General features: G+C 44.4%; 1 protein-coding gene across 1 annotated transcript; it reads left to right on the top strand.

The window, feature by feature from the left end:
* The first annotated feature begins 4,812 nt into the window (after window positions 1-4,812).
* On the top strand, window positions 4,813-24,128 carry WFDC1 (WAP four-disulfide core domain 1). Its single transcript, XM_090062989.1, has 7 exons — window positions 4,813-5,420; window positions 14,433-14,628; window positions 15,190-15,273; window positions 16,752-16,892; window positions 19,077-19,118; window positions 19,790-19,864; window positions 20,622-24,128. The coding sequence occupies exons 1-6, from the start codon at window positions 5,265-5,267 to the stop codon at window positions 19,846-19,848; spliced, it is 678 nt and encodes a 225-aa protein (XP_089919115.1). The 5' UTR covers window positions 4,813-5,264; the 3' UTR covers window positions 19,849-19,864; window positions 20,622-24,128.
* The last annotated feature ends 214 nt before the right edge of the window (window positions 24,129-24,342 follow it).

The following is a 24,342-nucleotide window of genomic DNA, read 5'->3' as shown; positions in this document are numbered from 1 at the left end:
TCATTAGGCTAAAGACTTTCAACAAATTATGACAGAGGTTAAAGGATATTCCTCTGAAACTTCTAATTATTGCAGTGACTGTTTGCTGAAGATTTGCACCTGGTTCCTATAATTACTTTCCAGTTTGCCAGGAATCCTTTATACTAATTGTAGAAGCCAGAAATCTGCAGTGACAAGCTTTGTAAAACAGAAGTTTCTTCCGAAAGTCAGAGCTCCTTTTTCTGAATGGAGAAATATTTCCCAGCGTAAAAATGCACTTGACAAACCATGAACAAAGCTGCACCTGTGGAGGTCAGACATCATGCCCTTGTGGGCTCAGTTCACCCTGGTTTAATTTGGCAGTGGATCTACATGGCTCCACTGGGAGTTAAAATGATGAAAAATGAGCCAATCTCCCCTCGATCAGTTGTCTTGCAAAGACTTGGAATATCCCTAAACTGGGACAACCAGGAGCATGGTTGTCTACCATGGCTGACAGATGCAATTTCCCCCCCTATTTTCTATTGCTTGTGTCGCTATTGAGCCTACAGACAAATGCAAGTGGCCTTCTCTGATCTAGTTTCTAGACTTACGGTGAAAACATGCCTTGGTCCTCTCCCCTGCACACACCTCCTTATTGTGCGCAATATACAGGATGAGGCTGTCCCAGTCATGGTGAGTCTATCCAAGTAGATCTCTTCCATCTCGGACTTTCTGAATTCTCAAATATGAGGAAGCACCTGGAAGCTTTGAGTAAAGCTCTCCAGGCTGTGATCAACCATGTTTCAAAACACAAGAGCACTTCCATTCAAGGACCTAGGGGTCTGGGACAGACCTTGCAGACACTGGTTTGACCCAAATCAGTTAAGTCTGATGCTACGTTCAACCAGGTTTATCTCAAACCGGTTTCAGCCATTTTTAAACTGGTTGATGTGCACTGAACTTCTGTTACAGATTTAAATCGGTTTCTGATCATTTAAACCGGTTTGTGTGTAATGTCTGTCCCTAGCCAGGGAGTGGAATAGGGTGGAGTGGATCTAGTCAAGTGGACAGGGATCAGGGGGAAACATGTAGAGAACTAATAGCTTGTACTATGACTTTGGAAAGTTACTTAGTCTCTTAGACTGCACTTTTCCCAGTTGTAAAGTGGAGATAATAAAGCTCCCACAATTTGGGCTGGTGTTTTGAGAATCTAAGGTGCAAACTACTGAGTCGAGAAGTGCTAAGTATTATAACACTGATATTTGGTAGCAACTTGTCCTGCTGCTCACTGTGATCACAAACACCTCTTGCTATTTAGCATGGCAAGAGGATTCCTGCTTCCCCAGGGTACGATTGATCAATTGTGACACACCTCCCTTTCTTTCCAGTGGGTAAATGTCAGAGATGCATTTCTTCCAAGAAAAAGGCCAGTGAATGCTTTCTACATTGGCCATTAATCTTCTGAATGAATAGGTCCCTGTGCAGGATTAGTAGGTCCCCAGTGTATGAAATCAGAAAGAGTTTTTAGCAAGCAACTGTCATTTCATGCCACTTGGCTTCAGAGTTGTAGTGAAGAAGTGAAATATCTGCACAAAGGCATAGATTAAGTGGACGTAGCACAATAAAAAACACTTGTTTATTCTGGGCATTCAGTCTTGCCATTTATTACCCAAAACGCAAGAGTCAGAATACCCAGAGGCAGCTACAATTTGTGTATGAAAGAAGCTTTATCAAGCTGCTGTTATTAATAACAATGACAGAGAGAGGAAATTTGTTCTCAAAATAAAGAAAATAGTTTGATGCAAGCTATGGAACATGATAACATTTTTTGAGCCAAAGAAGAGACAGCTATATCTCCGGGGTGAATTTATCTCTGGATGTACTAACATTTCTGGGGGTGTGGACACAGCATATTTATGCTGGTTTAATCTGCCTGTATCTCCTTGTAAACGTGGAGCAGACACACAATGGGGCCGCCCTACACCTGTAGAAGCCATTTCCTTTGGGGTAAAATGATCTCCCAGAAAGTCAGACATAATTGCTCTTGAATGCAAGGGTTGGGTGTCCACAGCTGTAGTTAATTTCATCCCCGGGATTTATGAAGAAAACGACCTGTTTAAAGGAGAACCAGTTGGGGATCTTGTTGGGAAAGGAGGCCTACCCCAAGGTGCTCAACCCAGCCTCTTAAACTGTAGGTAGACCTCTGCAGAAGGAAGTAATACATATTCGTTACTGAATGAAAAAGCAGGTGCTGCATGTGGTGCACATGTGTCTTCATAGCCTTCAAAGCTCAATGAGGTGGTAAAACCAACCATCCATGAACCATGAGAGAGAAGAGTTCAGCTCCCAAACTGTGGCTGGAAATCAAACACCACATGGCATGGGAAGTTGACCAAGCTATGATCAAGGCACCTTGGTGCCCTCACACTCTTGAGCCAACTATGTATTCAGGGGAAGTAAAGGCAGTCCTGGGAGTGACACAGTACAAGCAGGCCCATTTCTGGTGATGGCACCATGCTTTTTGAGGCTTGGGGAGAGAAAGGGAACATCTCTCTCCAACTGCTGGGGAGAGAGCGCTCCATGGGGATTCCTCAGGGGGGATCTGTTTTAAGGGGGAAAGGGTCTTCTAGACCTAAAGGCAGTGTATCTTAGGGAGGGGAGGGAGGCTGAGTTAGAAAGCAAAGAGTTAAACGGGGAAAGGAGGAAAAGGAGCAGGGAAGAGAAATGTAGGAGGGGAAAATGTAGAGTGAAGATAAAGTGAAAATTTTGGTGTAACATGAATGCAATATGTGTAACAGCAGGAGGAACTGGGGGCAGTCTGAAGAGCTGTGCTGAGTGTTAATTTGGACTGCAACTCCCAGAAACCCCCAGGGCCTGGGGGCTAAGGGAAAAAAAGGAGACAAAGCTTGAGGCTGGAGTAAGGGGCAGAGAGCAGCGTGCAGGTGGAATCTGGTCAGGCCTACCCAGAGGAGCGCAAAGTGGAGCTGGAGATCTCGCTGGCTCGGACAGCCAGGACTGTGGACTGAAGGAGCTGAACTCAGACTTGGGGACAGTGGCAGCCTGATGTTTTAGTGCTCTAGGGACTAGAAGCTTGTTTGGGGACACTCCAGAGGTGTGGGGTGGAATTACGTTTAGTGAATGTTACCACACTGTTGATGGTGCTTAAACATTTTTATCTGGTCCCTCCCTTTGGTCTGTTGGCTTGTGACAGTAACTCTTATGATTTTCTCCATAAACATGGGAACTCCCCCTTGCTTCTTGTGCCACTTTCTGTGGCTGCAGGGTTTGCACAAATTGGTGCCAGAAGTGGGATTCGGAAGGCTCTCCCACAAGTGCGGCCAATGGGGATTGGTGGTCACAGGCCATAAGGAACAAGGCAAAGTGCAACAGCATATAGGTTTTTGTTTGTGTGGGCATTTGATCAGGGAGGAAGGGTGGCCTCAGTGGGAGGGAAAAACAAATGCACCCCATCTAGTGTCTCAAAGCCTATATTCAATCCAGCATCCTAAAGAGAGGAGCAACAAGACTAAGGTGACTGGTATGAGCAACTTGAAATGGCAGCTGAATTAAATGCGTGGAATGAGAATACCAAGCTAAAATCCCTAAGCCTGTTCCTCACAGCGAAGGCAAGGGGGAGGGGTCCTACCGTGGGCTCAGCAGTGAAGCCAAACAGAATTACAAGCACCTGACAGGCGTTCTCAGGAATACCCTGGACCCAGGTGCAGGTCCAGACTGGGATTGTGCAGCTTGCTTTAAACTAAGAAGCCTTCAGCAGAATTGGTGCAAGAGTTTGGCATTGCCCTAAGACGATTTTCTGTAAAGGCCTTCCCACAAGTCAGCACAGCTCTGCAAACTGCCCCCTGGTTCCTCCTGCTCTTACACACCTGACATCCACATTACACTGTCAGAGAAAGGAAGAAAGGGGCACAAGCACGCAGCCAGGCTGCACAGGGCAAGGGGCACCCAGTCAAAACTGTCAGAAGATCTCAATCGTCATGTGTACAAGCGCCCACAATGCCCACAGGTCACAGCCTTGGCTATTTCTGCAGCTGTAGTGGCTGGCTGGCCCCTCCCTTGGTCTACACTAAATTTGGGGGGTGCCTAGGGTGGTGGGGTGGGATGGCTCCAACTGGGCCTCGATTTCTCCCCTTCCTTGGCTGCGTCTGCAGCTGCTCTGACCAGCAGGAGCCTCTGGCTAGGCTGGAGTTGCGCTTGTGTGGTTGGTAAGGGGCCCCTTCACTGAGGGGAGTGGGAATAGGGTTGGCTGCTATATGCTTTTCTCGTTCCAGATGCCCATCATCACTGCACATCCAGAATCACTGTGTTTTACCTAAGCTACAAGCCTTATCTTCAAACTCTGCTGCTTCAAGATTAGTGGCAGTGATTTGTTGCTGTAAGTTCTTAGGTGCAGTTTGATGGGCATAAAGCCAGTATTTATCTGCCTAAATATTTAATTAGATGCCTAATCCTAAGCAATTGAGTTTGCAAACAGGACGGTGTAGGTTCACCCAGGGTAATGGTCCCAAGTCCAGTTGCTCGGTGTTGCCCCTTGTCAGGCACATGGACTCATTCATCCCATGGTCTATAAATGCACGTCATGTCTATCGGAGCATGTCATTTCTAAATCAACCCCAGTACTTACTGGGCTCATGTTTCCCTAGAGGCCATGTCTTCCCCTATTGTAAAGGAGCCTGGGAAAGCTAAAGTTTTAACTGTTTCAATTAAAGCACCCGTTTGTTTGACAGGTTTTGAACAATAATTCCCCAGTGGAAACAGCTCTGTGTACAGAGTTACCAGCCCAGAGAGCCCAAATTGGAGAGCAGTGCATCTACCTGTGTAGGGGAAGCACGCCACGGGAGTGCTTATTACCTCGGGAAGTTTGGGGCAGCTGGTGGCTGCAAGCTGTCCAGCCTGCTTTTCCAAGACCTTATCCCCCCTGCCACCCTCCTCCCGCAGCTGTCATTTGATCCCCTGCCTCGGCTTTGAAAGGAGCTCTCCGAGGAAGCCAGATGTTGTGAACAAAAGTCTAAAAATAATCTTCCCATCTCTCAGCCCAGCAGCATGTGTGCTCTGTGCGAACATGAGATTGGAGAGCCGCGTCTAACTTGGAGCGATTAAGTTCAACCACCGCTCCTGGCTCTGGCTTGGGAGCTCCTAACCCTTTCGATATTTCCCTCCCCGCCCAGAAGCCTCGCAGCAAAGAGCAGCTCGCTCCAGCCGTCTGCCCTCTCCCTCCCTCCCAGGACTCGGACTCGCCTGGATCCTTGAAAACTCAGCTCCCTGTTTTATCTCTCCTTAGGAAGATGGATGCCAGCAGCCAGAAGCTGGTGCTTGAGCCGCACGTCTGTAGCAAGATCTTTGCCACAGCCTTGTGCATCGTAATCTTGCTCCCAGCTTCAGGCTTTACAAAGAATCTCTGGAAACGCTCTCTCCATCTCAAACTGACAGAGAAGTATGATGTGAGTAGCCGGCTGCGGTGGGGAGGGGAGCGCTGCGTGTGAACTCACGGGAGGCACTGGGAATAGCACGTTTTCGTGCAAAACCTCGGCCTTTCTCTCTTGGGCGGGCTTCCTCCAGCTCGTGCTAAACGCTTACCCCCTCCTGGTCGCAGGGTCGGGGTCTTGGGGAACGTCGCGAAACTCCTTTTGGAAAGGAAAGGAAGCTGAATAAACTTGTTTCTGCTGAAAGCTTTGTAAAAATATCACTTGCCATTAGGGATATAGAAGAACTGCTGTTATGGACCTACCCAACGAGCTCCCACAGCTCGGGGGCTTGGTTATTGTTCTTATATAATGAGCAGAATTTGAACGCTTCAAACGGCTCCATTTGTGCTTTAGAAAAACTTTTCAGAAACAGGGTCTGAAGGTACTGTAAACTTATTCACAGTATTCCTGCAGGCAGCCGGTTCTGAAGGCATCTGCCGTTTAATTATATATGAAATGTATATTTATGTATATGTTAAAATGTATATTTAATTATACATGTTAATAATTTAACTCCAAACAATACCTGTAGCATTAACAATCCTAGGAATCCCATGCTTGCAGAAAAACAGATTTTTAGTCGTTACACTGTCTGTAAATTATAGTCTATCCGGCTGGTTATTTAAAGGAAATGGTGATAAATCACGTTGAACTCCATTTTTATCTGTTGATAAGGAATAAATTCAACTTCACATAACTAGGATTGTTTTCCCTCTACAACTTTGTGTTACAACAGCAGCAGCCTAAGCAGCCCCCCTGCACGTCCAGAGGCTGCAGACGGGGGAGAAGGGAAACCTCGAACGGACAGAATAGGAAAGCGATTGCAGGTGGCAATACTCATGCAATGAGATAAGAGGTGCCAGCACATGCTCGCAAAAGTCAAGGGATGCGGTTCAGTGCTCAGAGCAGGGGGGCTGACATGCTGTGACCTTGGTTAAGCTGTTTCATTTCCTGGTGACTCACTTTACCCAAGATGCGAAATGGGGATTATCTATACCGCATTTCACTAAATTCACAACAGGCATTTCACTGTGGAGTGCTGGGCTCCACGTGTAACAGGCACTAGAGGGTGGGAAAGCGGCCGCTATGACTTAAGTGGCTCACAAAAGAATCCGTCCTCCGCTCTGTCTTCTCTTTCCTGTTCCTTGGCAGTAGCCATGCCAGGCAGCCATCCCGGGCTCCTGGCAGGCGTTCATTAATGCTGCTTACTGGCGCCTGCTCCTGGCCCACGGGCCGGCAGCTGGCACCAGCCTCACTGTTCTCATCAAGCCATCAGAGCTGAGCACTAACCAGAAAAGTGCAGGAGACTTCCTGCAAAACCCTGCTAAGTTGAGCTCAAATTTCTCTTGCCCAGCAGTGGAGTTGCAGTGGAGGTGAAAGACGATTCTGTGCTTAACGAGTGGGTTGCACAGTGGTATCCACCCCCAGGACCTTAATTTTGCAGATCTGGTTAGCAGGAAAGCAGAAATGGGAACTGAAGAGGCAGAGAGCTGATGTTTGCACAGAAGAGGTGGGGAAGGGTGGGGCTAAGAAAATGTCTAATGTTTCAGGTGTTCTTGTTCTCAGGCCAAAAGACTCTTCTAAGCACGTCTGTGGAAGCACAAAAAAAAAGCAATAAAATTTTTATGCAGAAGAATTTACAGGATAAAAATGCTGTGATGTGGCTTTGGGGTAGGAGAGACAATAAAATAGCCCCTTTAAAAAGTTCAGCTCAGCCTTGTCTCTTTAATAGCTTGTAATTGCCACTTGCTCTTGCCTCTCAAATAGTTTCCTGCCAAACTCACGTGGCATCCACTTTTTTTATGCAGAAGTCTGCCTGTGCCCACGAGCATAAGACTCATTTTACCTGTGCACCCAGGCCTTGCCTCTAACATACAAGGAGGTGTTTGAGCCCAGAGGCCGGTTTCAGATTCCTTGCTGCAGTCAGAACAAGGGCCACGAAGACAACAGGCAGGATATTAGACCTGGGGAAGCAACTCTGACATGCTCAGGAGTAGACTGACTTTCTCCCAGTGCTGGGTGATTTGTGAAGTGCAGTGCACCCACCTGACAATCAGAGAGAGGAGAGGGAGGAGGGATAGGGAAAGACATTACATGTAAACTGGTTCAAGTGATCAGAAACTGGTTAAAACCTGTAACAGAACAGACATTCAGTGCACATAAACCAGTCTGAAAATGGCCGAAACCGGTTTGAGATAAACCTGGCTGAATGTAGTATCAGACTTAGCTGGTTTGGGCCAAACCGGTTTATGCAAAGTCTGTCCCAGACCCCTTCCTGGTTGAAGTTAAATCAGAGTCCCCCAGCATGCTCTCTGGGCTGGGCAAAGAGCTGTGCTGGCTCCTCCCCTCTGCTCCCTGGATGCAGCTCCAGCAGAGACTTGCAGGTACAGTGGGGTCTGTCTGCCTTCCCCCTACCTCCCCTCACCACTCGCTGCTCAATCAGGGATGCCTCCCGCCCTCCCACAGCACAGACTGTAGCCAGCATGTGGTGTGCTAGCTAATGCTGAGATGTCTGTGTAAGACAGACAGGACAAAGGCAGACAGGACAGTGTCCACTTAGGGCTTTTTGGAGCTAATCAACAGGTAGATGGTAATGTCCCTCCTTGGAATGTTCCCTTCCTTGGGAAAAGTTATTTAAGAAGAGCTTGAACTAAGGAGAGAGGCTTTGTTTTCTGATGGGGTGTGAAAAACTGATAACAGAGCTGCTAAATGCTCTGTTATCAAGAAGGGGTAGGGAACCCCTCCCTAATTAAAGCATCCTGCCAGGGCCTGGTCACCCCCTGCTCAGCCCCGTGAAAGGGAAGGGAGGGCTGCTCTAACACCCCTGGTTTCTAGCCTGAGCCACTGCAGGCATGTGCCTATATTTCCTCCGTCCAGAGAGAATGTGTTTACAGTTACAAACAGGTTCAGCCTAACCAGGTTAGACTAACCTGCAAAGATTGAATCAATTCAGGCTCAGCTTTTTTGAATGTCTGTCCCTAGCCGAGAAGCCTGCAAAATTCCCGGCTTTCATTTCAAGAACAGCAAAAGCACCCTGACGTCTCAAAGATGCCTAGTTATTTGTCAGTGTGAAATTAGCTTCCTCTTAGCTGTCTCACAATCCCTCCATGGATTCCAGTGTCCTTTTGTCAACATTTTGCAATATGGACAAGGAAAAGTGTTTGGCTTACTAAATGTCTCATTGCACTTCTGGAAAAATTAATGATTACTATTATGTCTAAGAAGTTTCAGAGCTTTAACTCCCATTAGCTGTTCCTTCCCCTCTCTCAAAATAGCAGCTCAACTTAAACTATAAAGCAATTGGTACCAGAGATAGAAAAGCAGTAAAACGGGGAATTAGAACTTGCTGTTCAGCTCTCTTGTTCTGTAATGGCACAAAGCCTGTTCCCTCAGGGATACATCATCTTCCTTCAACCTGCGGTTCTTCAAAGGGCTGTTTTTCCTGCCTGCAGTTAATCCAGGAGCTACTGATCTGGCAAACTCATCTGGACTTACTTAGACTGAGAAAAAATTATCTACAGCAGATGAATGTGGCGTAGAAGATGCGACCTAAGATATTTCCATAAATTCCTAAATCATAAAGCCGGAAGAGACCATTCGGATCACTCTGTCTCTTCTGTGTCTATAAAAGGCCTTATGTCTTCCTGAATTAATTCCTCTGTGAACTTCAGAGAATCTTTTAGAAAAGCATCCTGTCTTGATTTAAAGATTTTCAGCAACGGAGAACTTGGCACTGTCTTAGCCAAGTTGACTTAAATTCCCTCTTTATTAAAAATATTTATCTTCTTTCTGGGCTCAGTTTTATCCAGCATCATCTTCTGGCCCCTGGATCTTGTTATGCCTTTTCCTGCTAGACAGAAGAGCCCTCTCTTGTCCAATTTCTGTTCGTCATGCAGGTGCTTATAGAGCATGATTGAATCACCCTGACCTCGTCTTTGACAGCCGTATGTATTTTGCCCATGGAGGCTTCCACCGTAAGTCCTCGTTTTCAATCTTTTAATTATTCTCTTGACTCTTCTAGGAATGCTCTCCAGTGTGTCAACATTCTTCTTGAATATGGACATCATAACCAAATACAGTTTTCCAAGAGCAAGCTCATCCATGACCACCATAACCTTTGTATTCCCACTCAATACTGCCCTGCATGTTAAAGGATGCCATTAATCCTTCTGGCCACTGTGTCACACTGGGAGCTTGAGTTTCTCTGAGCATCCCTCAGATCCAGATTGTCCCGGCTCAGTCTGGCTGGGATGGTTAAATCAGGGATGACCCTGCCTTGAGCAGGAGGCTGGACCAAATGCCCTTGTGAGGTCCCTTCCAGCCCTGCTTTTCTATGATCCTATGATCTTTAATGATATATTTTCTTCTAAATATGAGATGGGATAGGGCCAATAACCCTATCCTCCAGTTTCCCATGTGTAGACATATTGTCTTCCTAGAATCCTAGGGTTGGAAAGGGCCTGAAGCATCACCTGGTCCAACCCCCACAGTCCTTATTGTTTCTCTGAACAAAGGTTTTTGTTGTTGTTTCAGAGGAAAAGATGGCTTGGGGCCAATGGCTGAACAAATCATACCATTCTCCCTGCTTCCATTGAAGTCAATGGCAAAACTCCAGCTGACTTGAGGACCAGACTTGGTTGAGCCCTGCACACTGCCTCACTAAGGCCAACATCTAGAGTTATGGGAGGAAGCACTAACCATTAAAGAGCATACAGGCAGACAGGGTGTCAACCAGTGCAGCCCCATTGACTTCAGTGGTACACAGATTTGTACCAGATGAGAATGTAGCCCAAAATCTCTGTCAGTGAGAACCTTATTAGAAATCTCTCTCATTGGGAGTAATATTATGCTGTAATATCCTTGTTTGGAGTGGAAACCTACTTAGAATTCAAGTTACAGAAATTGTGCTTAGAGACAAACCAGATGAGAAAAATATAAGGGCTTTATGGAATTTTTATTAGGCAGGTCACGTTATTGGAAGGACATGGGATTTAGTGAACACTTTAAAATAAAGAGACTTCATTCAGACAGCTCTTCGTCAGGCTGCTCTTGGCTTTCTGTGTTCCTCAGATGAACTCCTCATTCGTTCTGTCTCAACTAGTGCCTGGCTGTCTTTAATGCAGAAATTTCTATTAAAATGTGTTCATAAGTCTTCTGGGAAACAGAAATTTGCCTCCTGGATTGAAAAAAATATCCTCAAATGCAGAAATTTTAAGACTTGCCAGGTTCTGTAAAACTTAAAAATCCAAGTCATGCTGCAAGTCAAAATATAAATCCTAGGAGAGCTTTTAAGTAGGCCATCGTGAAATCCATAATCTGAAATGGCAACCACTGCAGAGTTAGTTAAAAAATTGAGACATTTTTTATTTGCTATTTTTCTTCAGAATTCTCTGAAGCACTGGCAGCATATATATTGCATAAAAGTTTTATAAAACATAGTCTACTGAAGTAAATGTTTCAAGAGATCGATTATTCAGAGCAATAGGAGAACTAAAAAATAAAAACAGGGGAAAGGTCAAGTAGAAAGAAAGTCACTTTGGGAATTGTTGGCCTCAGAGCTCACACTGTTCCAAAAAGAAAACTGCATTCATTAAATAGCTTATGAATGGGGAAAAAAACCTCATTTTAAAATGAAAAAATATATATACATTTGATTTTTTTTGGATTTTGAAATTCATAACTTCCTGATTGGGGAATTCAGAACAACTCTCATCTCTGGTTACAAAATGGATTGGGGGGGGAGGCGGGGGTAAATAAAGTCAACCACAAATTGAAATCAGCTTTACTAATTATTAATAATATGACCTATTATATGACTTAAAGGGGAATTGAGTAGTGCACTGTTCCATGGGTAAGTGCTAGTCCAAAATAGGGCACTGTTACTAGTCAGCACGTGAGAACCTGTCTGAGTGTGAATGGAGCTTGATGCTTCATCCATGGAAATATTTCAAACTGAATCTTTTCCCTTCACCATTCATCCAGTTAAAAAAAAGCAAACCATATTCTGGATTTCTCCTCCCACACTCCCTGATTTACATGTTCAAATTGTCTATCTATTTATATTTAATGTTGCTGAGTTTGCCTTGAAATTCTGGGGTAATTAAATTAAATGCAATTCAATCAGTGGGCAATTAGACACATGAGAGAGTATGGGTTTTTTTTCTTGCTGTAATACAAATGAATAAGATTGGCTTTAATAAAGGAACAAAGACTATATCGTTGTAACTATACATTATGGGTGGCCCATTGCAAAGACGATGGAAACACATCTATCGCATCAGCATTATAAATAAATATCGTTATGGCTTATGTCGAAGTGCTCATTTTGTACAATTAACCATTCTAACTGCTGAGGGAACCATGGATTTTGTCCAGAATACATTTTAAAATAACTTCACTCATTTGTAACAATAAGGACACATAGGAGAAGAAGCTAATTCCAAAATTAATTGACCTAGTTAGCTGCATCTTGCAAATAACTCAATTGTTGCAAACTGAGGCCATCTACTGGAATCTAAAAGAACTGCAGCAAAGCTCCCCAAATTGACTTTTCCTTACATACTGAGTGATAAGAATATTTGAATGAAAGGCTCCAAAAAAAAAAAATTCCCACTTCACCTTTACCCCCTGTCTATATGCTTTGGGAAAGGAGAGGAGAAAGTGAACTGCAAATCTATTTCTACTCCCAGTTGGAAAAAAGAGGCAGTTTCCCATACACCCCCAGACCAAAGAAAGGAGGTTAAACTCTTGATAAAGTTCTGTTAGCTGCAGATCACAGGGGATTGTTTATATGCATTAAACCTATGGGTGCATTGAATAATAAAAGCATAGCACTCAACCTTATACATTTGAGGCAGAAGTTGTAGGTCTTATAGGGGGGTCTTTTGGTATCTCCCCTGAGGACGTGTATCTTGCAAATGTGTCTGGTGCAGTGAACTGTATCTCAAAGGCAAATATTTGCTCTGCAGAAGCATTATTGAGTCTCAGGTTAGTGCTGATTTGGAAACATGCAGAGAAGGAGACATCAATGTCACTCTAAGTGTCTCTGTCACCTGGGGGTAGAATTTTCCCCAAAGCCGCCCAGAAAATATCCTGGCCATGGTGGCATTGTGCAGTACAGAACTTGGCTTTTTGTCACTGATGCACAGATATTATAGGGATGGACACCCTTCTGAGAGTGCACACTGGGTAAAACTCTATCCCTTCAGGACTCTTCCTAGGACCGCAATGAAGCCCAGCGTGTGCCCACTTGGCATGCACTGCCTCTGGAAACCAACGTAATGTTACCCCAGCTTTCCCGAGAGAGTTCATTGGCACATGCAACGAGACTGAGGTGCAGTATACAGACAATGGGCCCAATTCTCCCCGGCACTTCGGTTGCTTTGTACTGTATTGCTGGCATAAAACGGCTTGAAGGCTGGCATAGCTAGCCACAGAACAACTGCTTCAGTAGCAGAGCCACCCCTTATGACTCAAAGCCATAGAGTAGCTAACCTTATTGGCATAACCTCTCTAGAGCTACCCAATAGCAAATTTTATCCATGAGGAAAATGTATGTGATTGGGGAAAGGACACGGCTGGAATTTCCTTCATTGTCCACTTCCCCAGTTGATGCCTTACAGTAGATAGCAGCAATTACATGAAAGAGCTACACTCAGGTTGCTCTAACAGCCCATGGATCTGGACCAGGACACCAACAGCAGAAGGTTGAAAGTTTTCAAGAAAGGTTTCATTCCAGTTTGGTGCCTACGTATGAGCATACCCATCATACTGGGGTTGTACTGCTTGCTCCTCCGCTAGAGCCTGAACTAGGATTTGAGCCAACATATTTGGACTCAGCGAAAACCCTTTTTCCTTTCTGGTGGGAACCACAGCTCTTCAGCGGCTTTGGGGATCCAAGGGGACAGCTGGTGCCAAATAAAATGGCACCCCACAAAAGCTGAGGGCTGCAAGTTTGTCTGTATAGCTGTGTAGCGATAGGTGTGATCATTGGACCCAAAGCCATGATTATTGTCACTATCCTGAGCCACTCACAGGGGGAGTGACAAAGCTGAGGCTGCAGGAGCATCAGCAAAATAAAAAATGGGGAGATTCCTCCCATCCTTTACAAATTCTGTTCCTCCTGCTCTTGGCTTCCTGTAGGAGGTGGAGGGGAGGAGGAAGAAGGTGTTTCCCAGGCTGAATGTACCATGGGATTTGTAACAGGTTGCCTCCCCAGCACCACCTTCCCTGTTAATCCGCGCCTTACATGGGGCGCCCTTGGAGTCCCCTTTAAGGTTCCTATGTCCCGCTTTCTACTCTCCTGCCACGTCTTGATGGAAATTATTATGCTGATGTTCTTGTAAGTGGGAGACTGCTTATTGTATTTCATATGTTGGGGTCTTTCACCTCCACCGAGCTTGACCCCAGTCTTTCTCTAGTTAGGCCTCTCCATCTACACCCTCCAAATAGGGTTTGACTATGAGGCTCTAGCCTTTCATTGTCTTGAGGCTCGTGGCCCTTTCTTCTGCTCCAATCTGGAGCCCAGCCTCCCTGGCCTAGAGGCATGGCCACTGGCCCCACAGCCAAGTCATAGCGTCTCAGTCCAAACAAACAAACAAAAAAATTGCGCCTCAAGTACACCAGACCACCCTGATGTTTTAAGATCGTGCCCTCTGGTGCTGGGGTCAGTGCACCCCAAAATCCCTTGCCCACTCTGGTGCTGGGGCCTATGCACCCATAACACTGTGCCTTCTCTGGTGCTGGGGTCAATGCACTCCAAATCCTGTGCCCACACTGGTGCCAGGTCCCCACGCTGTTGTGGGGTTCCAGTGAGGACTTCTCCTTCCCCAAATAGCCTCACCCAAACCACCGGTGTTACTCAATAACAAAAAGAAATAAGACCAGTCCTGTCCATCACCCCATCTGTTCCAAGTTACAATGTGTTTGGTGTTGACCACACACTCTCCTTATGCCAAATCTTTGTTCTCCCTTTTTCTCTTCTGCAAGGATTATGAGTACCCTCTTCATTCTCACAGTGCCCACTACCAGAAGAATGACCGCTGCCCCCCACCCCCCCAGACTTTGCCGGACCAAGCGTGTGAAGTGCCCAGCTGCCGCTCAGATTCAGAGTGTGAAAGACACAAGCGCTGCTGTTACAACGGATGCATCTACGCATGCCTAGAATCGGTGCAACCCCCTCCAGGTACGGCAGCCTGCATGATCCAACTTCATCAGATAGAAATGTTTGGGTTTTTGCCAAGTGGCAAATAAAATAGGTCCAGCATAATTGCAGACAGTAGAAAGTAGATAAGCCTACCTTAAGTTTAGAGGGAGGAGTGGGGGTTTGAGACTATGCCTCCAAAGGAAACAAAAGTTACGACCTTTGTGATGCCACGAGTCAGGTCTTCTTGATGGGAGCTGCTGCTCCTAGGAGCAATCTGAACAAGGGCAGATCTTATTGAAAGAAACCCAGTTAAATCCTTCCAAGAGGTGCTGCCTGATCAGGAGCAGGGCCAGACACGGTTGTGGGGCAGAGTGGGCAGCCACCCGGGGCCCAGACAGAAAGTGGGCCTGAAAATGGTATTTTTTATTATTATTATTATTATCATTCTCTCCGGCAAAAAGGGGCCTAATATTAGAAGTTTGCTTGGGGCTGCCAGGGGTCTAGGTACAGTGCTGATCGGGGTGGGGGAAATCAGTTTTGTAAAACTAACTGTGTGTCCAATGATTGCTCATCCTTGATACTGTGCTTTTTTTAAAATAGTTTTAGACTGGTTGGTGCAGCCCAAGCCACGCTGGCTGGGAGGAAACGGTTGGTTGTTAGATGGACCAGAGGAAGTGTTACAAGGTACGGCTTGTGTCACTCTTGGCATTTTAATCACCTGTGCAATATTGGTTATTGGATACTGTTGTACAAAGGACTGTGGGTTGGAAAACATGCAAGTTAGCTATAGAGCAGATCAGGGAAAGGTCCAACAAAACAGATCTTCAAAAAATGCCAATTTGGCAAAATGGAAATATTCTGTGGAAATATGTTCTTGGTAGACGTCCAGCAAGTCTCCGCCAAGACCATTTTAGGCCGGGCATAAGGAAAAACTTCTTTACTGTCCAAGCCCCCACGGCCTGGAATAGACTCCCCCCAGAGGTGTTGCAAGCACCTACTCCGGACTCTTTTAAGAAGCATTTGGATGCATATCGTGCTGGGATCCTTTGACCCCAGCTGACTTCTTGCCCCTGGGGCAGGGGGCTGGACCCAATGATCTTCTGAGGTCCCTTCCAGTCCTAATGTCTATGAAATCCATGACATAGGCAGGTTTCCTACTCGTTCATCTGACAGGCTGCTGGAGAGGCTGGCATCCATGGCTCATGGGATTGGGAGGAACCTGGAGTCCCAGAGACTCTGGTAGTCAGCAAGTCAGTCTCATATGAATTTGGGGGCTTAGCTACAGATAAGCCAAAGCATGGGCTCCATCAGTCAAATTTTGTTTAGAAATTTTTAAAACAAAACCTTTCAAAAGGAGGGAGGAAAAAAATCAGGCTTTCCCCTGGGAACCGATAATCCAGCTTTCAACCAGCCCTAGTGAGATGCAGCTCAGTGTTGATCAATCATCCGTTCCCAAAGCAGTTTTGGAGAGGCTGTGGTCTCAGTTCAGCCCCTGAAGTTTCTCTGTAACACCACTTCATCTGCACTGAGTAACAAAAGCAATCAATCAGTGTTAGCCCGGAAAGAGACTTCCTGTAAATTAATTGTCCATTAAATGACCTTCAGCCAGTCTTTTAGACTTTGGGGTTTCAGACATTCAGATTCTGGCCTCAATGTTAGCTGCCCATGTGATTTTGTGTTTCCCAGGCATGCGTGATTGACTGTGGAAAGCAGGTTTGTATGGAGAAATGCAGGCCTGAAGTCTTCCAGGAAGGCTCCTAACCCTGCTGTACTTTTCAAGTGAGCCTACAATGACCTGCTTTTTGGGTTGAATGAGCTAGTCAACAGTTCTTGAAGGACTTGGAAAACCTGACTTGGGGTTCAAGCTAATTTCTCTCTGCTAGAGGCAAAGGTGAGGCATAGTTTTGGAGGAATTTTCTCTCTCCTTTGCCTTTTGTGGGGTTCTTGCACCTTGCCCTGAAGCAGCTGGTGCTGGCCACTGTCAGGGGCAAGAGGCTCTAGGGATGTGTCAAAGCCATTCTCTGCCAACCTCTCTGTAGGTGTTTGGGGCCTGGGGAGCACCTTGGGATTACTGAGGGGCTGGAGAAGGACACCACCGTGTTACTGTCTGATTCTCCAAGTTAGTACAGTCTAAGTTTATGACTTGGTGGCTTATTTTCCAGCTGAGGCCTGCAGCACTACTGAGGATGGAGATGAGCCTCTGCATTGTCCAACAGGATACGAATGCCACATCATTAATCCTGGCAACACAGCCGAAGGGATTCCCAACAGGGGACAATGTATCAAGCAACGTGGAAATCCTGGTCAGTTCATTAGAAAACATCTTTCTGCTCATATTGTAAGGGACTACATTGAGGGACACCTCTGTCCTGAGGTAGAGACTTTTAAAATATCAGGTTAGGTAACACAGGGTTCCTAGGTTTGCATTTCCTCTATCTTTAATGCCAGTTTTCTCTAGCCACAAATCTGACCTTTCTACCCTCCTCAAGGCTGCTTCTGGAGGCATTACAATTCCAACTCCAAAAAGGAAAGGCCTTTGCTATGGAGAAGGCTGTACATTATCACCTCTGCCATCCCTCCATTTCTCATGTCTCAACTGAGTGGGTGCTTCAAGAAACAAGAGTCCCGTGGTCATGATGCTGTTGATCAAGCCATTGATCTGGGCTTAAGATCAGTGGATGGCCAATATGAAAGCAAGGACAGAATTTGAAGCACATGTTTTTATGGCTAGTTTTTGCCGTAGGTTTGCTTCATTATCCAAGTACAATACTTGAGACCAAGAGGATGCAAGGAGCAAAATCACTTAATTTGGAAGAAAACTTTATATGAGAGATTAGGTGCTTTAAATTAGAGAGAACTAAACTGAAGCCTTGGAAAAATTTAAAGGACACAGTCAGTACATCACCTCTTCTACATGATTTTTAAGGACCTCTTGGGAGGTGATAGTACTTGTATCCCCATGGAGCTCAAAAGGAAGCAATTGCTTGGCAGTTTTCAGTAACAGTCCCACAACTAACTCCTTATAGCAGCTCTGTTTGTTATTCTGTGCACAGCACATGGCATTTTGGACCGTGAGCCATAGCCTTAGCTGATGTAAATGAGTGTAGCCTAATTAAAGTCTTGACTTTAATCTATATTAATTTACAGCAGCTGTGGAGTCATCCCCGAATGTTTGTTCTACATGGGCACGTCCGTGTCCACCCATTTAATTTTTGGCAGGAACACATTTATTCCTTTCTGCATGGGATGGTCAACTTTAACATTAAAGTGATAAAACTACAGCAGAGAATCATGACTGACATCGTTTTCTGCCCTCTGACTATGGGTCCTTGCTTTTGGAGTCAAATACACTAGTGTTTGCCAACAAGGGAGCTCAGAAAGGCTGATTTATTTTCCAAGACATTTTACAACCTGTAAAAGTGTGTGCCGCTTCCGTGAAAGATATGTGCGTATACTAGGATACAAATCATCACAGGCTCAAAACATTAGCAGTCTCTATTCTTACTGCATCACAATAACAGCTACAGAGACGTCAAACTGGACCCTGTCTGTGAAAGAACCTACAGATTTTCTGCTGACTTTCCTTTTTAATGTCCTCCTTAATATTTGTTTTATTTATGTCCCATGATCCCTAATTATATGTATAATTATATGATCCTGTAATTATGGTGTCCTAATAATTTCTCTGGAGTTTTTCATGTATAATGTGATCCTGGTAAACAAAGGAGATCACTGGTATGAACGCACATACTTTTGGAGCTTCATCCAAGGTTAAAGTTGGAGCAGTTTTGTGTCTTTTCTTAATTATCTACATGTAACAGCTAGGGCATAACAGCTGCTGCCCTTTTGAAATGGCTCCAGATATATGTGTGTTCAGATCCCAAGCTCGAATCTGAGTTGCAGAGAAACCTGTTGGCTCAGAAGACCGCTCGAGCCTAGATACCCATTGGACTCATGCGAATAAAGCACATCAGATTCGATAGATAGCAACAAAGAAGGAAGGGATGTTGTTAGCATCGTGTTGGGCTGCCTTTGGCCCCCGTCTCCTCCCTCAGCCCAAATGACCAGGTACCAATTTACACCTGAGGCAGCCTTCAGTGATCCATAGCAAGATGCCATAACTAGTCTGCCCCCGTGCCTCCAAACCTAGTGATATTGTCTTGAGATTGTAGCGATGTCTTCTTTAATCAACGCCTCCTATTTAAGAAAGTGTGATTCCTTACGACTAATAGAGCTCAGTGTAGATGTCATAAAGCTCAGACTATCTGGGATAACGGTGGTTGCGTGGATCCACTGGGGGAGCTCCACAGCGGCCTGTGGACACCAATACTCGGCAGCAGCTACAGATGTGTTGGGGATGAGGGGATAATCCTAGCCCCAGGGTCATTCACCCATGGCGCTCTCAGGCAATGCACCAGGTCAAAGATTTAAGCCATGGGAAATAGTTCAGGAGATATGTTCTCATAATCTATCTTCTTGCCTTCCAGATAGCCGCAACCTAAGGCATAAATACTACAAGGAATATTTTGGTAAGACATCAGCACTGAATCTTTTGTATTGCTGAGCTTTGCATGGGTCAGTTTGTTTAGGAGGCTGTTTATGAAAGGAAGGGGCCAGGCATAATAGGGAGAGATGCTTTAGAGGCTTCTCTGTGGCTGCGTCTACACGAGACATTTACTGCGCAGTAGCGTTGCAGGGCACGAACCGTGATGTGACACTACGGTGCAGTAGGAATGCGCTACTGTGCAAGCAGCATCACCAGGAAGCCGCGTGGGGAACTACTGTGCAGTCATGCCAGTTACTGCGCCGTCATTTAGTCCTTGGGTGTGCAAGTACTAAATGACTGCGCAGTAGCAACTGCGCCATCAGCGTCTCGTGTAGACACAGCCTGTGTGCCTCAGTCTGTGCCTCTGAGTTCAGGCGTGCAACACACCTCAGATCTAAAACATAACAGTCATTTCAGGTCTTGTAACAACCTGCCTTGTTACACTGATGCTTCCTAACTGATTTGACATGAATAACCCAGGGCTAAATATGCTCCCCAACCTTAACTGCGTCACTGGTACAACACTTCCACCAAAGAGCTGCAAACTAACACAGCGCTCATTCAAAATAGAGCTAGAGGTCTTTCTTTTTTTTTTTTTAAAGGATTCTTCATTAAAAAAAGGCATAATTAATTGTGCTGAGGTTTGTTCTACAGGGAGTAATTCCAATAATGTGGTCGGCTATGTTAAACAGCAGCAGAAGCACTTAGGTTAACCGCAGAGATGTCCAAGTAAGTACCATCTAAGCATACGGACAGCTATGTGATACTGAGAGCAATGGGATACTATGTGACTAGTACAGGGGTTTTTTTATGGATGCTCTTCAACTGGCTTTTTAAAGACCGGTAAAGTATGTGCACCTTAGGACTTAAAGTGGCTCTCCTACACAGAGGTGAAATAGATGCACTGGAAGGCTTCGGCTGACAAATGGGAGGTGTCTTTAACCCTCCCAAGGTCAGACTGCATTGCAGAGAGATCTCTGCAAACTACTCCTAGTGCAATTCACCCAGCTTTCTCCTTTTGGTTCACGTGCACAAAATTAAAGAACCTCTGACATTTGTGGGCTTTCTTTTTCCATTGAGAATACATTCTGAGGATGAAAAATGGCTGCAGAATTGGGGGGGGGCAGCTATGAATTTCAAAACATCTTTTAGGCAAAGCTTAAACATTTGCATCCAAATAGTGTCGGTTGTTTTTAATTCTACTACATGCTCTCGTGTTTTATACAGCACATACTAGGGTCTGGTTTTAACTCACATGTATCTTTCTCAAACCCTGACCCTCTCTACTCTTTATCTTTCAAAATGAGAAGTGACAGCAATAAGGCACCAGTTACAAATACATCAGTTAATGAGTTAAATCTCTTGTCACTAAACTTTGGTGAGAGTCATGGCTGAGATCGTATGGGCATGCAGGGGCATGTTCTGTGCAAACATCACATCAATGGTCAAGGTTTTAATTGCCTTTTTTGTTTGATTTTTCACACAGTGGGACCTAGGTGATAAGAAGCTTTAAATGAAAGATATATCCAATAGTTGTCGACTACAGGAGAACTCTTGCCCCACATCACCAGCGGTGTCCATTCAGCAGCTCCCTGATCTCTACCACTTGCTAACAGAAGAACTGTGCTATGCAAGAAAGACAGTTTCAGTCCCTCAGAAGAAACCACAGCCCTTAGAAGCAGCTCCTCTACAAACGGACCATGCTGTGTTGCACAGATAATCACTCTGAAGCACAGATAATCACTTTGAAATTCATTTTTAAATCAGAAGAGTACGTGCTGGGTGTGTCTACATGAGACACTTACTGCACATTAGCCTAACGTCACTGCGTAGTTGTGCGTCATGGCAAAAAATGTGCTAATAGCCTACTGCGCAGTATTATTAAGCTAATGCACAGTAAACGTCACTAAATAACCGTGCACCAGTGCAACTACAGAATAACTTTCAGTACTGAGCGGTTAGTTAGTACTTTATTAAGGAAGTACTAAACTAAATGTGCAGTATCTAAGGTTCATCAATGCATGTGTAGACACGCACACTGTAATGCATATTAAAGGACTGCTTCTGATTTCATTTCCATGGATATCAATCAGCAGTAGCATCGGCCTAAAAATGATGTAGATGAGTTCAGAGCAAGGCTCTAGGTATCTACAGCTTGATTGATTTTTGTGAAGTACGTTCAATGAATACAGGGAATGACCTACATACTGCACATAGGTTGTTTTAACACAGGTCAAAAGTTCTCTTACTTGTAAGGGAAGACTTTGGCCGCTGATTTATCAACAGCATGCATAACTTGAAGATGTTCCCTAATGAAAGTGAACTCTGAAGAATGGATTTCCTCCAGTGTATCACACTACCATTTTATAATTTAGCATAATAGGTACATATGTGTTTTTTAACATGAAGTGAGGGGTGTCTGTTATGGTGCTCTGTTGGATACTCTGTTGAGAAGTACAGTCTGTGCCAGCCTTTATTCCCCTGGGTCTCAAATCCCTACATGGCAAAGGTGGAAGTAGAAGTACTGAACATTTCATTGTATGGTTTATCACTTCAGAACAGGAGACTGGAAGGGGTTCGTGGGTCATTACGTCCAGCCCCCTGCTGTCACTGGGTACCACATTATTTCATTCCTTTTCTAAACCAACAAGCAAAAAATCCTGAAAGCTTTCTTTGTCTATTTATAACCAGAACAAGCTAAGAAATGAGCCCAAGCCAGAACCTTGGATCTGAAATCCTCTTGACTTAAGGAAGTCTGAGCCTGGATATAAACTTCAAAGCAGAGGCTATTTCTATGATGGGTTTAAGCAGTAAGCACCAAGGACCTGTGGGAAATGCAGATATTGATCCAAAAAACCATTGCCTTTCCTACACCCCTGTGCACAGAATGGTTCACCCAAACATTTTATCACAAAAAGTATTGGAGTGTTTGGGAAACGTGAACGTCTTCCCTTTATTTTTAGGACGTGCCAATTTGTGTTGGCAAAATAAGATCTGCAGAACGCAAACTGTGCTGGAGCTTATGTATTGACAGTTATAACAGCCCAATTTGTGGCCACGCCAATTGGAGATGCAAACAAATGGGCAAATTAATTGCTGCAGTATGAGTCCCCATCAAATAGGAAGCTACTTAGAAGAAATCAGGTCCTTTGTACTTCCTTCCACAAATCCTTATGTCTGTCTGGGCCCCAGACTTCCCTTCTAGTGATCAATGTTACTAAAACAGAGGGGGCTCTGCAACGGCTTGGTTTCTTTTGGAATAATGCACTCAAACCAACTTCTGACTCTTCATTTTGACTCGTATTCAAAATGAGTGGCTGTGATATTTTCACAAACATTTTGCCCATGTCCCATGTACATAGATAAATATGGCATGTTATCAGATGAGTGGTTGTTGCATATTGTAATAATCATGCAAATGCATGTTGGTGCTTTCCAAAGTATATAGGTACCAAGCTCAGGGGCCTGTATAAACATATGAGACTCTGCATAGAATAATATATGTGACTGAAGCCAACTCAGAGATGAAAGATGCTGATTATTTTTATTTGTAGAGGCACATACCTCAGAGCTATTGCCATACAGAGGAATGAGTTTACAGTTCCTTCTTTTCCTAAACCTCTACATCCATTAGATTGTATTTGCTTGGCTGAGACTCTGCATTTACCTAAAGTTATTAAAGGCATATTTATGTGCCTATTTTAGGCACATAAGGATAGTTCCTCCACTTGTTTTTTCGGACAAAATTCCTTTTCCCAACTTAGCTGGCATTAGATAGATTTGGTATTATAATATCCTGTAGATCCAGTCTAAAAATACTCTATCAAAGTGCTACTACCTTTTACTACCTCTACTTCTAAAACATGCCTCTGCATTAAAGACAGGTTCCATCGATACCACAAAACACCTCAACCCATATATCACAGAAATCTAACCGGAGATCCTGATCCTGAATGGTGCTCAGAGAATTGCTTAACATTTTGTAAAAAAAATGAATTTTCCATCGAGCTTTCAAATTGCAACCAAAAATAATTGAGCAATTCTTTTCATGTAATATTTTTCAGTCAGCTAAAGAATTGTTCAACAGTTGATTTTTTTTTTTAATTCTTTTTAAAAAAATCAACTGTTGAAAAATGCTGAAAATCCAGTAATAATATTCATGAAATGTTTCACTAGTCTTTTGATTGGCTCTTTAACGCTCACAGTGACCACTGAACAAGGAGATGGAAGGTTCTTTGGACCTAGACATTTGCTGTCTTGCTTGTTGAAGGCGTCTACATCAAGGTCAAGGTCAAGGTCAAGATCAAGCGTCTAGGCCGCCATCTAATCCCAAACAGCATTTAAGCATGTACTTAATTTGAGCAATCTGTTTGCTTGAACTTCAAGTATAAATAAGCATAGATAAGAATAGATTTGAATTTGCTAGATAGGAGCTGTGGAGCAGAAATTTGATAAATTGACTGTAAAGAAAGAAATCTGATAAAATAACAAACTGTTGAATATTCACTGTGTGCCAAGAGAGAAGTCAGCCTTTCGGTTGGTGCTGTGCTGCTCTTGTAAGGGTCTTGTGAATTGCCAGCCTCGGTGGAAAGCTGTAGAGATCTGTACAAACGCTGGATTTTCAATCATCAAGTTCCTAATGCTTGTACAAATATTGTCGACTGTCCCATACATGTTCCTGATATATTATTTCTGCCCAGGAAAATGTGTTTTTAAGAGCAGCACGACAAAGCTTGATAGGAAATCGGCACTGTTTGATTGTCTCTTTTTCCCATGCTGTGTTTAGTGCCATTTTAAAGCGTGTCTTGGTGCTACGATACACTTCTCATATAACAGTACGCGCTCGTTAGTGAGGAGTGCTTCCAGCTCTCACAGGCTGGGGGTTTGCTGCAAAGATTGATCCAGTGCTAGAAGTCGCGGTGCCTGATCTTTGTGTTTAGAAGTGCGCAGATTTACTATGGTGCTCAATAAAAATACCCACTATATTTTTCAACTCTGTCTCGTTTCAAGTGTGTATTTTTCTAGACGGACTTGGCATTCCTTGACATTAAAATAAAAAGGGCATTTCACATGACTGCCAAACGTTAAGGAAGCTGCAAGATGGAAACTCTAGGAGACTCCAAACTTTTGTTTTGCCAAAGCTCATATAGAAAAAGCACAAGTTTCCTTATCCATGTCCTCCTCGTGTCCATCCCTACGCACCAAGT

This window comes from Crocodylus siamensis, chromosome 9 (genome assembly GCF_052110815.1).
Source record: "Crocodylus siamensis isolate JL-2025a chromosome 9, ASM5211081v1, whole genome shotgun sequence".
Classification (NCBI taxonomy): Eukaryota; Metazoa; Chordata; order Crocodylia; family Crocodylidae; genus Crocodylus; species Crocodylus siamensis.
The sequence above is the reverse complement of the archived record's forward strand: the minus strand, read 5'-3'. Positions and strand labels throughout refer to the sequence as shown.

Bases quoted from the DNA above. Each gene is read 5' to 3' on its own strand.
- WFDC1 (XM_090062989.1), top strand. From the start codon at position 5,265: ATGGATGCCAGCAGCCAGAAGCTGGTGCTTGAGCCGCACGTCTGTAGC. The intron at 5,421-14,432 runs GTGAGTAGCCGG...CTCTTCTGCAAG, and splicing joins AACTGACAGAGAAGTATGAT to GATTATGAGTACCCTCTTCA. The intron at 14,629-15,189 runs GTACGGCAGCCT...TTTTTAAAATAG, and splicing joins ATCGGTGCAACCCCCTCCAG to TTTTAGACTGGTTGGTGCAG.